Source organism: Haemorhous mexicanus, chromosome 7 (genome assembly GCF_027477595.1).
Source record: "Haemorhous mexicanus isolate bHaeMex1 chromosome 7, bHaeMex1.pri, whole genome shotgun sequence".
NCBI lineage: Eukaryota > Metazoa > Chordata > Aves > Passeriformes > Fringillidae > Haemorhous > Haemorhous mexicanus.
The window spans coordinates 23579755-23592420 of record NC_082347.1 but is presented as its reverse complement, the minus strand read 5'-3'; the positions used below and the strand labels follow the sequence as shown (position 1 = coordinate 23592420).

At 45.8% G+C, this 12666-nt stretch overlaps 1 protein-coding gene across 4 annotated transcripts in view; it reads left to right on the top strand.

Moving 5' to 3' along the window:
• Positions 1-12666, top strand: part of PAX2 (paired box 2) — an 83301-nt gene that overhangs the window by 50157 nt on the left and 20478 nt on the right. For all 4 annotated transcript variants that reach the window (XM_059851458.1, XM_059851457.1, XM_059851456.1 and 1 more), the window contains exons 6-7: positions 7837-8012; positions 9831-9957. In XM_059851458.1, the coding sequence (XP_059707441.1) occupies positions 7837-8012; positions 9831-9957 (303 nt within the window). The remainder of the gene's footprint in view (positions 1-7836; positions 8013-9830; positions 9958-12666) is intronic.

The window sequence follows — 12666 nt, the reverse complement described above, 5'->3', positions numbered from 1 at the left end:
TGCTCGCTGTTGTTCGACAGTGTAAAATTAAATTAATAAAGCCCCCAACACAGGAAAACATAACAGGAAATTAATGGCCTTTACTGTCGCTCTGATGCAGTCATTTGCAACCCTGCTTTCCGCACCAAAGACTTCATAAATGCAAGCAGTTTCTCTAAACAAGCATAGTTAGGGCTGCATGCAATGTAATTTTTTGTGTTGCTTCTCTCCTTTGGAGCTAACAAAAGCCACCCTTTTTTATATGATCACCAAGGGGGATCCTGCCGAGAAGTATCTCCCCAACAAACATGTTTAGGAAGATGAGAGAAGAGAGTTAAGCCACACCAATGATGCTGAGAGCATCACCTTCTCCGGCAGAGGGAAAGCAGAGCTTCTGGAGCCCTGCTTCCCTGCAGCAGCAGCTGTACCCGAGGACACTGCACTAAAGGCAATGTTGTGGACACCACAACAGCATAAATCAGGACAAACCTTCTGATAACTTTTAGGACGTGTAAATCAGTATAACCACTGAATGCAAGAGACTTACAGATTTACACTGACCAGAGGATCTGGCTCACTGTATGAGAAGGCCAGTTGCTACTCTGTCAATGTAAACAAAGCCAGTATACTGGATTCTAGCGGCAGCTGCACTTCTGTTCATCTAACAGTCAAACCTAATAGCACTAGTAAGAGATACTGGAACTAGGAAACTGTTACCTAGGCTAAAACCCCTTACCTGCACACCCACACATGTTGTAGTACATGTTGTATACACATCTGAGACAGCTGCTTGCATCCTAACACCTGGAAAGACTTTTGCTGGCCTTTTCAGTAAGGCTGGATGTGCTGATTTTTACTATCCAACATAGACTTAGCTTCCCAGATGCTCTTGTCCAAATTTGCAATCACAGACTTAGGTACAGTAGTAAATACATATGATTTTCATATGCATATACACACTCACTTCCTTAAATGCATTTTACATGCTCCCATGATCATCCAAGACAGATCTGAGCACACACTTCATTACACATTTGCACACACAATTCATTACATTTACATTCTCATTGAGCACTGCCATTTTTTGCTCATGTAAGCCCTGTATTCAAGCTGCGTTGCCCGTCCCTGCTCCATCTAGGGTACTCAGTCATACACAACCCCTGTGTAAAAAGCACTGCTGTCAGGCACCAGCACACATCTCACTCTTCCTCAGTCAGGCACACTCACTTCCCTGCATGAGCAGCCTTCCTTACTCACCAATTCCTCATGTGAGCTATACCCTCATTTCAAAACTTAAAATCCGTTGTTTCTGAGCCTTTCTGCTTTAGGCCTGAGTATGTAAGAAAGAAATACACACAGTCTATATCTTGCCAACACACTTAAACTACAGAGACGCATAGGCCAGCACAGTACTATCAATTAGCATACTGAAATTCAGGTTTGTGGATTCCCTTGAGGCAAATGGACAACAGGAATCTGAACAACTGTGGAGTTCATGAAGGCTGATGGTCTTCCTTGAGGTGATAATCCTCCAGTATTTATGTCCCACCATCCCTATTTCTGCAGGATACTGTACATAACCTGAACTTGTACTGTATCTTCTTTCACCATTGCAGTGTAGATCCCTGATAACACTCCTCCTCTATGCATTCCTGAACCTTGCCAGCCCCTTCCATGCTCCATCAGCTCTATTCTGCACTCACTTAGGATCCTTCCCATCTGAATTTGAGGTTCATCTTTCTCTCCACCAGTTATCACAATCAAAGCATTCAGAATTCTTGCAACACATACTAAAACACAGAGCTGACCCATCTAGAGATGACGTCTTTCGCACTGTCTAAAAGACCATAAAAATTCTCCTGGAAGGAAATGTAACCTAAAATTTACAGCCTTCCTTTTCCAAATCTCTAACTAGTGGGGCAAGAAAGGCGAAAAGATCACCAGATTAGGACTGCCAGTCCTTGCGCTTATCCTTACTGGGGGGAGTACAGTATTAGTTTAATAATTACTGAGGATGAAAACAGTGTCTCTAGAAACATTGTGACAGCAAGACTGAATGACCTTGTGTGGATCAGGACATCAGTACCAGACAATCCTGGCCATCTGAAAATGTGTGACCCACTACCTCATGACAAGGTCCTTGCCCTTGGTCTCTCTCTTGGTTGGGGGTCAGTTCAGACACAGACGCAGGAGGTCTGCTATTCCCAGCGGGAGCTTGAGACCAGGGTTTGAAGGCCAGCTCTGCTAGTGCTGGGGTCCTTCGTGTTGCACTGAATGCAGCGCGAGGGCCTGCGCAGGGCTGGCTGCCGTGAATGACAAGCACTGGCTATCGATCGCGTTCTGAACTCGGCCCAGCCGATAGAAGGTAATTAATGACTCCATTTGCCTCAGTACCGAGGAGAACAATTGAGTTTGAAACTGCAACAACTGGCAGTGTGGGGAAAGGCCCCCCGGGATGGACAGGAAAGCTGCCTGACAGCCCCAGGCTGCATGGGGACAAGGGAACACATCAGAGGGGGAAAAAAGAGAAGAGAAATCGGAAAAAGGGAAAGAGCAGTCTTAACACAAAAGTGTGATTTGGGAGGGGGCATCACATGTGTCCACAAATGCTCAGGGAGTGGGAGAGGGCTGCTCTGAGTTGAGCCCCCTGGCAGGGATGGTGCAGGCAGGCTGCAAGAGAGGACAGAGTCGCCTTGCTGCTGCAGAGGAACAGCATTGCAGCAGCCAGCTCAGCACCACTGCATCATACAGTTGTGCTTCCCTTGGAGCCTTTGACAATTAGATGGGTTCTGCTGTGTCACCTGGCTGGCAGTTCTCATGCCAGTCACATTCGCTTTTGTTATGACTGCGATTTTTATTGGTAAAGCTGCAAGGGCCCAGCTGAGATCAGGGCCCCACGACACTGCAGGCAGACATGTCACAGGGATGGTAACAGCCCCTTCCCTAAAAGAAAGCGGTATCTCCATGTTTGTGTGGTAGCTGCACAGCTTCTCATGACCTTCCTAGATGTTTCTGTGCCACAATGATCTCCCTATGTCAGCAATACTTTTGAGTTATTTGTTGAGATGGTCCTGTCCCACCCTGAGCAAGAGTTCTCTGTCACTTGTAGCCAGGGAAGTAATGAATTATGCTACTTTGTGCTACGTGTACATTTTGGTGTCTTTGTGGCTTCCAGACCTGGGAATGTGTCTTTGTTTTGGAATTATTTAATGGGCATATTCCCTGTGTCAGATGTAGTCAAGGTTGTTCTGTTGTTCTTTGGCACAGCATTTCCTTGTTATTTGTCAGAATAGTTCTGTGACGTCCGTGGAGCATTTCTGTGTCTTGTGTTGAGGGTTTACTCTGAACATTCGCTGTGTGTACTCCCTTGGCTGTCCCTCGGAGGAGAGTTATTTCCTGTCACATGTGCAAGGCCTGATCACACTGACAGCAATGTGTGCCTTTGTGAGGGACACAGTGACTGAGGCCGTGGTTTGCCTCTCAAGCTGTTTGTTAAGATTCTTATGATTTAAAAGAGAGGTTTCCCTTCCACTAAAAGGGAACTAGGAAAGGTGATGATGCTGCTTCCTATTGGGTTCAGTTACCACACGTGGTATCCCCGTGGCATCCTCAGACTCATCCTGCAGCTGAAGTCTTCCTTTACTCCTTTGATCAGGACCCCTTCCAATATCTGCTTTCTTGGCAAATACCTGTCCCATAAGCTTTTAGCACTGTTCTTCATCAGCTGAAGTGACTGTTGCCCACCACAGTGCCATTCCTCTTGGGATCTGCTAGTCTTTCCCAAATCCCCTTAACCCCTTTCTTCACTAGCACCCACAGCCCTCTGATTTTCCCCTAACCCCTTTCTTCACTAGCACCCACAGCCCTCTGATGGATTCTGTCTCTTCTCCAAAGTCCACTCTTGTCTTTTCTGCCACCCTTGCTCATGCCCACATGGCTGTCAGCGCTCATACTTTGTTTGAAGCTTCTCCTGATACTCCAGCTTACAGAATCATACCCTTAGATGAGAATTGCAACTTTGATCTAAAGCCAGATATTAGTGTCTGGCCCTTGCAGTTTCAGGGAAAAAATGAAAACATATCCTCTGTAGATTTTGACTTCAGAAGACAAACACAGGGGACTTACAGTCAATTGGTTTTGAAGAAAATAAAACGATCTGTGACTATGAATGTCTCAGCTTTAGCAACACAAGACATACAAATCTGTCTTTCAGGATCACCTCTGTGAAACCTCTGCTTCAAAAGTAAAATATATATGCACAATTCATATAATTGCTCTGTGATGTTTGGGATTCATGCATTCTACCATTACTAAGCCAAATCCTACTGCAAGCTGTTTAGACAAGATTGGCCTCGAGGTACCCTACAGGCCTCTGCCAAAGTTTTCTTGCTTACGCAGATTTTTAAAGCACAGGCTAGGGCAGAGTGACTCATGCCCCTCCTTCCTCCTTCTCCCCTCCAGGAATTTCAACCAAAACTAAGGCATTGTCTTTCTCCTTACAACTTCTGTACCCTTCTCTATCCATTTGCTTTGATCATTCTTATTTCTTATTTAACCCCATTCTTTACCCTTCTCTTTCCTTCATCCTCCTCTTTCATTTCCCATAGACTGTGCAGATGCTCTCTCATCAGCTGGTCCTGGGTTTCCCAAATACACATACACGCTTATGTGTGCACATGCACACTCTGACATAAATAAATAAATAAATAGAAAGGTCAGTGAGCAGAGCAGCAATAACCCCTAAAACAGTACTATCAGAGGGACATGATTGATCAATTGAATTCCATAGCGGCTCAAAAATGTGGGATTAAGTAGTGTATTATACGCACAATGAGTTGAGGCATGATGTTCATTTCAAGTTCATTTCGCCAGCCCTCTGCCACCAGATCAGGCAATCAATAGGGGCAGCAGATATCATATATCACCTCTCTCCGTGCTAGGCAGAGAGCACCATAATCTCCCGCAAATTTAGAGTGACAGATTTGTCAAGATCTGAAGGGCCTCTGAATAAATGAAGGAAAAGAGACTCTTACAGCTACTCAGGAAAGCTGTGATTTCAGCTTCTTCACACAAAGGCATGGCCTGTGCACACGCAGGAGACACATGTGCACAAGGCTCTGAAGGCAGACAGAATTGCAAATACCTATGCATGTGTGCACAAATCTGTGTAACCACTCAGGGCAACTCACTAAGGGTAAAATCTAGTTTAATGACAATCAGTAAAAATTTTACTGTACATCAGTCCACTCACACCAAACACAATGTGGAGTTTAAGGCTGCCATCCTTGAAAATCAGGTATAGCCAAAACCAGCAGCCACAGATGAATGCCTAGTCAGGTATGTACTGTGATGCCAACTCTAAAGAAAAACAGAATAATTATCTACTGCAAAAATACCCATGTGTATTAGTGTCATGGTGTGTACAATCATACACACTCACTGACATGTGGAAAAATCTTCGAAGACAAACAGCTTCACAGGCTGCAGACAGGTTGAGGCTGATACAGAAACTTTTTTTTTTTTCCTGAGTCTGGACCCAGGAGTTCTGTACTAGCTTTCTGCAGGGAAGACCAGAGTTCTATTTTCCTGAAATTCAGCACCTGCAGAAACAGCCCAATGTCATATAAAACATGAAAACTGTACTGACCCACACAGTGTGCAGTCCACCAAGCCTGATCCTTGCTTTGCTTTCTTAGTCAAATCTGCATGAACTCCAGATTTCAGGAAATTGATAACTTTCTCTTGGGCAAATAAGCCTGGGGAGAGGAGAAAACTCCAGGGATCAGTGCCAGTAAACAGCCTTGCTCTGGCTTGTGGTGGAAAAGAAAGAGAGAAGAGCCTGCTTGAGGGAAGGCTGCTGGCAGGGACAAATCAATATGTAATATTTTCTATGGTCTTGTGAGTGGTACTGTACTACGCTACTGTATATAATGTACTATTGATTATATCATATCATATAATCACCTATAAACGGATATATCTCATAGCCAGAAGGCAGCAGGCTCAGTCATAACTCTGGGCCACCAGCTGGGCATTAACTGTGCCAGGAAAATACCATCTTGGCACTATCCATGAGCTAAAAGAGGAAGCAGCAGAGTGGTATTGTTCTGGATGCTGCACACTGAATGTCACTCCAGGCTCCTGGGAGCATCATGTGTCCATGAGCACGTCATGATTGCATGGAGGAAGGAAAAGATCTATACAGAACCCTGGACCAATTTCCTGACAGACAGCAGGTTTCTGAGATTCACAGACTGGAGGCCACTAAGAAAGGCTTAAGTATGAGGCATATTAGTGAAAAACCAGGAAGATAATTACAGCACAAGAGGGAGAACCTAATCTTAGGTTAGTTGGCGTGATAGGGCAGTCAGACTTGTGTCTGATGAAGCACAGTAGGTAAGGATTCAGCATGGAGAGTATGGAGGCATATCAGCATGGATGAAGGAGGGGATTATTACCAGGCACACCAAAGTTAGGCTGAGATGTGACAGCAGAAAGATACTCAGCACATTTGGAGAAGATTATAATGAGAAGATTTGCCTCAGATGAGATGAGGGATTATGACAGAGAAAGATTCACTTCAGCTGGGACAGGAGGTTATAACAGACAGACTCACCTTGGATATGATAGATGCTAATAGTAGGAGACTTACTCTAGATAAAAAGGGGTTATAACAGAGAAAAATGCACCTCATTTGAGTTGGGGGATAACAGAGGAAAAAAACCAAACCAAACTCAAACCCAGATAGGTGATCAGATGGTTTATCACAGGAAAAAAATCACTTTGGATGGGGCAGGCCATTTATAATGGACTCACAGCAGAGGGGATGAGTGGGCCGTAAGAGACATGGGATGGCACAACAGAAATAAAGACACCCTGGAGCATGGCAGGAGGCACTGCTATGAGATTGGACTGTGTCAGAGGGCTGTTGTAGGGACAGAGATGCACTTCCAAGGAAGCTTCTACCAGAAGGCAGTTTTATTCCTAATAAGAACAAAGTAATACAAGGAAGGCTGAATTCCACTGAGCAGGTGGGAATTTTGTAATTCCCACCTAGGTTTTGTAATACAATAATTTATTTTGGATAAGAAGGGAGACTGGCAGAGACAAAGATTCATCCCATTTTGGAGGGAGTTTTATAACAGAGATATGGGTCGTGATAAATCACAAGCTACACATAAGTGAATGGGACAGAAACCAACAAATGTTGGATGGGACAGCCGCCCCACAGGGAGAGATTTTTCTCAGGTGAAACATGGAGTCAGAAACCAGATTTCCCTGTTATCTATGGGGAATGAAAGGCTCATCTAGGATATGATCAGATGAAATTAGAACAGTGATAGCTGCTCATAGGACTGGGGAGCTACAAGAGAGACTGCCTCCCTTCCAAACTGTAAGAGAGCCCTTTTCCCAGTGCAGGCTCCCTCAGTCCTCTCCACTACAGCCCATCCTCAGCACTCTTCTTTCTCTGTGAACTGCCTCTCCAGTGGTCTTCTAGCGATGCTAATCGCTGTGCTTTGCTCCCATTTTATGCTTGGCAGTGGAGATTTGGCAATTTTTAACACTGAAAATCAGCGGAACCGAAACTCATCTCTGGGCTAAGTGCCATTCTCCACAGCCTCACTCATTCTGGGCAGGAGAATCCCACAGAACCCACTGGAGCAGCCTGGCCACTCCATCAGAGAGGAGGGGGCTCTTCTTGGACCCCTGCAGCCTCCTCTTCCCTCAGGAGTGGCACAGCGACCTGGGTGGAGACACAGAGCCTTCCTCTTTCCTGCTCTGTCCTTGTCCTGCATCCATTACCAATCCAAGCCAGGGTGGTGCTAACTCCCTGTTTTCTCTGTCTGTGCCCTGCAGATGTATCCGAGGGCTCAGTTCCCAATGGAGATTCCCAGAGCAGCGTGGACAGTTTGCGGAAGCACCTTCGTGGCGACACTTTCACCCAGCAGCAGCTGGAAGCTTTAGATCGAGTGTTTGAGCGTCCTTCTTACCCTGACGTCTTTCAAACATCAGAGCACATCAAATCTGAGCAGGTGAGGGCCTGGCCTGGTAATGGGAACCCACAGGCACTGCAAGGATGATGTCAGGGAGATTCCCTAACCAATATCCCTCTCCCCCTCTCTGTCCCTTGTTCTGATGCTGACCTGTTATTGCACATACCTTTTACAGCCCTATTTGTCACTGTATCACTGTGCTTATACACAAGCTTTACCTCCTCTGGTAAACCTACCATATACGTGCACACTGTGCTCTCCCCTACGTTCCCATGACCACTTTTCCCTCTGCACACAGACCTGTCTGTACCTTGCCATGAACATGCCTACCCCCCATCCATGTTCACTGGCAGACAGCACTGCATAGAAACTCCTGCACCCTGAGATCACACTGCTGACCAGTGAGCCACAGGGATGGGTTTAAATGGATCATTTTCCTTCATGGCCTAAAGCTGAGACTCGACTCCTATCTCCAACATATTTTTCCACACTTCTGCAGCTCTGCCCACCTTTTCTTTACTCCCCCACTCTCCCAGCCTTTTATCCCAAAAGCTGTTTGTCTTAATAAAATGAAAATCAAAAGTCTTTTTAAACCGCCCCAAGCCATAAACCAACAAAGGAAGAGAAGGAGAGGTTGGCTGTGGACTCCCTTCATCCCAGAGTCCCTGGGTTTATTACAATGAATAACCTTTATTTACTTTCATTAGACTATTAAGCACCAGCACAGTCATTTTTCCCCCTGAAACTCTGAGCAGGGCCCATAAAGCAAATCCAAAGCCTAATTGAGTTCATTTTAATTTCTCTCCGATCACAGCGAATTACTCTGGTGATAAATCAGGGGGCAGGCTCACCCCCAGTAGAAGGCCTAATTTGCAGCTAATTACAAAACTGATTTCTACAGGAAGATCAATACAAGAAGGAATTGGAAATGACTAGGCAGTCCTAGCCAAGCAGGGACAGGGGCGGGGAGGGGGCAGCATGCGTGGAACCTGCTGGAGGAGGGGAAGATGTGGGGAGGGGGCTGGGGAAGTGCATGGAAAAAAACAGAGGAGAAAGAGCAGAAAATCAGTTTTAATTTAACGTAATATTAATCAGAGCAACTTTTCCTGCTGTTTTGTAGCCTTCCTGGTTTCTCCAGCTCCCGCGTCTGGTCTAGAGGCTGCCACAATAAAAAGGCAATTACCAGAGCCTTTCGGACAGGACACCCTTTCAGATTCAATGGCTCTCCCCCTCCCACCCTTCTGTTAGCCATGTGGCTCCCCCCTCCCCAATTTCATACCCCAATGCACAGAGTGACAGAGGCAGGGGATGAGGCTTCTTTGTTTTAAAAAAGCTAGGACAGAGGTAACAGTGGAGGGGAGACAGGCGACCCAGGCAGAGACCCTGGTGACATTGCGCCAACACTGGCTGCTTCCTACAGCCTGCCTGTCCTAGTCATGTCATTGTAGTCCTATGCCCCAGCTGTCCTTGTCACCAGGGCAAACACCTCCCATCTCCACTCAGCCAAGAGGAGGGGATGTGGGTTTCCCCTTTCTTTTCCCATGGGCTGGCACAGACAGCCATCCTCATCCCCACAGCATCAAATGAGGGCTCAGCCATACCACAGATAACAGGCCAGATCCCTCACCTCTCTTCCCCTTCACAGCATCAAGCAGGCAGGTGGAATAGTTCGTCCTAGGATACCCCCTCCTCATCCCCCTCAACCTTCTTGTCACTTTATCTTCTCCATTTCCTCCTCCTCCTCCTCTTCCATCTGTGCAAGGGTTTGCATCTCTCCTCTTCCTCCCCCCCATCTGTACACCCTTCCCTTTCTCCCATCACATCAATAGCGAGCTGTCTTTCTCCTCTCTTCCCCAGGGTAATGAGTACTCCCTCCCAGCTCTGACCCCTGGTCTCGATGAAGTCAAATCAAGTCTATCCACCTCTGCTAACCCAGACCTGGGGACAAATGTGTCAGGACCCCAGACGTACCCTGTGGTGACCGGTAAGCTGCCTGACCAAACAGCAGAACCAAGCTTTTTATTTATTTCCCTCATCACCATTAGCTTCTGCTTTTTCTGCTAATGCAAGATACCCCTCTGTGGCAAACAAGGAAAGAGACATAAAGACTCTGGAGAACATAAGGGTTCAACAGAAGTTTGAAATTCAGAGTGTTGGCAGTTTTGGGTACACTTAGGTGTGTCCAGGTGTGGCTCAAAGGGAAAACCAGACGTGAATCACAAACTTGTGTGCCCAGATGGGGCTTAAGGCTGGGATGTTGTTGGAGAACAAATATGTCCAAATATGCACTGTGATTTTTTTCCTTTGCATCTGAGAACAACAGGGTCATGGCTTACCCATGATCTTCACTTGCTTTCGGAGAAATAATAGTTTAAGTTTTATTCAGCCCTGGCACTTGGAAGGCGCCTTTGCGCCTTAAAAACTGAGAGCTGCTGAACTGCAACTGCTAAGCTCCCCCCTCCTTAAGTCCATGAGTCTCTTAGAAAAGCTGGCAAAAAAAAATTGTTCACAGCCTTTCCTCATGTGTGGGCACATTAAACTCAGGTGTGTCTGGGAGAGTAGAAACTGTGAGCAAACACATGAAAGCAGACAAATCAGCATGCAGAGAAATAGGAGGCAACCCCTGTAGCAGATGCTTCACTGAAACTTCTTTTTTCCTGGTGGCATGTGCAGAACCTGAGTGGCACAATTTGGCCTGAGGCCACAGGTCACTCCCACACTGTCCTGTTACTGGTGTAGGCTGCCTGTCCTGTGTATGTCTAGAGCTGGAAGGAAATATTCTGGTGTTACAGCCCTTCTTCTTGAGGCCTTGATTGCCATTGGTGGCTGCTCACACAGCTGCCAGACTTGCACATCTCTTCCTGAGTAGCTAAAGTGGCTGCAAGGTTCAAGTGACCTGCCCCTGTTTGGAATATTGCCCTTTCTCGACAACTTTTGTAGCCCCTCTAGAAACCTCATGGCAGAAGTTGAAAAACAACTCATGACAAAGGTCTAAGTCCTGTTAGTAAGGGCAGAAGCTTCTTGTCCCTTGACCAAAAAGTTGTCCTGTGATGGCACAGAATCAAGAGCATTGGAGTATGTATCTCAATTTTTTCTTGCAGAAGCCCCAGTTAATAGCCCCTGATAGGGCAGCTCACGGCTGAGGCAGGCAGTCATTGCTTGTTCAGCAAACATTGAGCAAAGGCATATTGTTGCATGCAACTTTTGGCTACCAAGAACTTTGGGACCAGGCAGGATTAGTAACAGTTAACTCAAACACAGAGTGTTTGGAAAATCTCATGGAGAACATGGGAGATGAACTATATTGTTCCGGAATGTCTAGAAAGTATGACATCCCAGATCTTTTTCATGGCTTTTACAGCTATCAAGCTTGATTCAGAATCCTTGTAGACATGCAGTTTCTTAGCCAACCAGAAAAAAAAAAAGGCTTAGCGGTGGCAAAAGTGTTCTACCTTTCTTTGTATTTGCAAAACTCAGCTGTCGTTCATCTACTGTTTAGCAGATCCACATCTCTTACAGGAAATACCTTCTTGTCTTTGAGGGGCAAAGCCAGTAGGAGAGCAAGGCAAATCCCCACAGCTAAATGTAAAGGTGATGTGTCTACAATCAGAGTTTAAGATTCAAAGAGGCCATGAAAATAGTTCTTTTTAGCCTTTTTCCTAAGTGAAGATGGTGCATTCTAGCTTGTCAGTGTGAAGGCTAGGACACTAAACAAGCCTTGGACATGACTCTCACAAGGGCACAGCATGAGACAGATTTGGTCTCACAGAAGAGACTATAGGCTGAGGAAAAAAATTTTCTTCATGTCCCTCCCACCCTCTGCTACCCCTACTCTGTTCCCTGCCACACTCCCAGCTCAGCTTGAGAACATCCCCATCTGATCCATCTGGATCCAAGAGTGAGAAAAGTTCATTTCAGACCCAGCTTGACATTCCCAGGTGGCAACTTAGCACTAACATCTCAATCTGTATGCGACATTTCAATCAGTGCAGAGTAACAAAAGCAGAACTATTAGCACTGGGAGCTGTTCACTGGTAGTAATGATGGAGAAACTTAGAAACTGGAAATGAAAAGGGGAAGAAAAAGCCCCTCAATAACCTGAAAGGCATCAGGGGAAGAGGGGTGGAGAATTTTTCCTGTACACTTAGGCCAGGATCCAATGTTTGGATTAATGGTGCCATTACCCAAGAAAGGACTTCAGATAATGCTTATTCTTAAAATGTTTTTGCTGGCAATTAAATGGTTGCAGTTATTGATCTTCATTGATCTGATGTTCTCAATTTGCATAATCTATTAAAGATGAATGATTCATGATATGTTTGCTATGGGGCTGGGCAATGCTTTCAGGAAGGACCAGAGATGTGAGGAACTCCGTCTGCCTCCTGATCTACCCCAGCTAGGAAATTAAGGAAGAGGCATGCAGATTTCTTTGGTATCACCCAGCTCCTATCTCAGGAAGGGATATGGGAGTAATAGTGAGTATTGAATTGCTGGCTGCATCTTTTGCTGCTATGGTATCATCCTTGAAATAACTCACAGAATGCCCAGGGCAATCTGTGAATTCAGGTGATACCTGACACAAATGTGAAACAAACCTACCCATTCAGGGTACAGATTCTGTGTGGAGTCACTTCACAATGTGAGATTTAGAGTTTCAGTCTACAGGCAAGTCTCCCCAGCTTAGTCTTCCCAG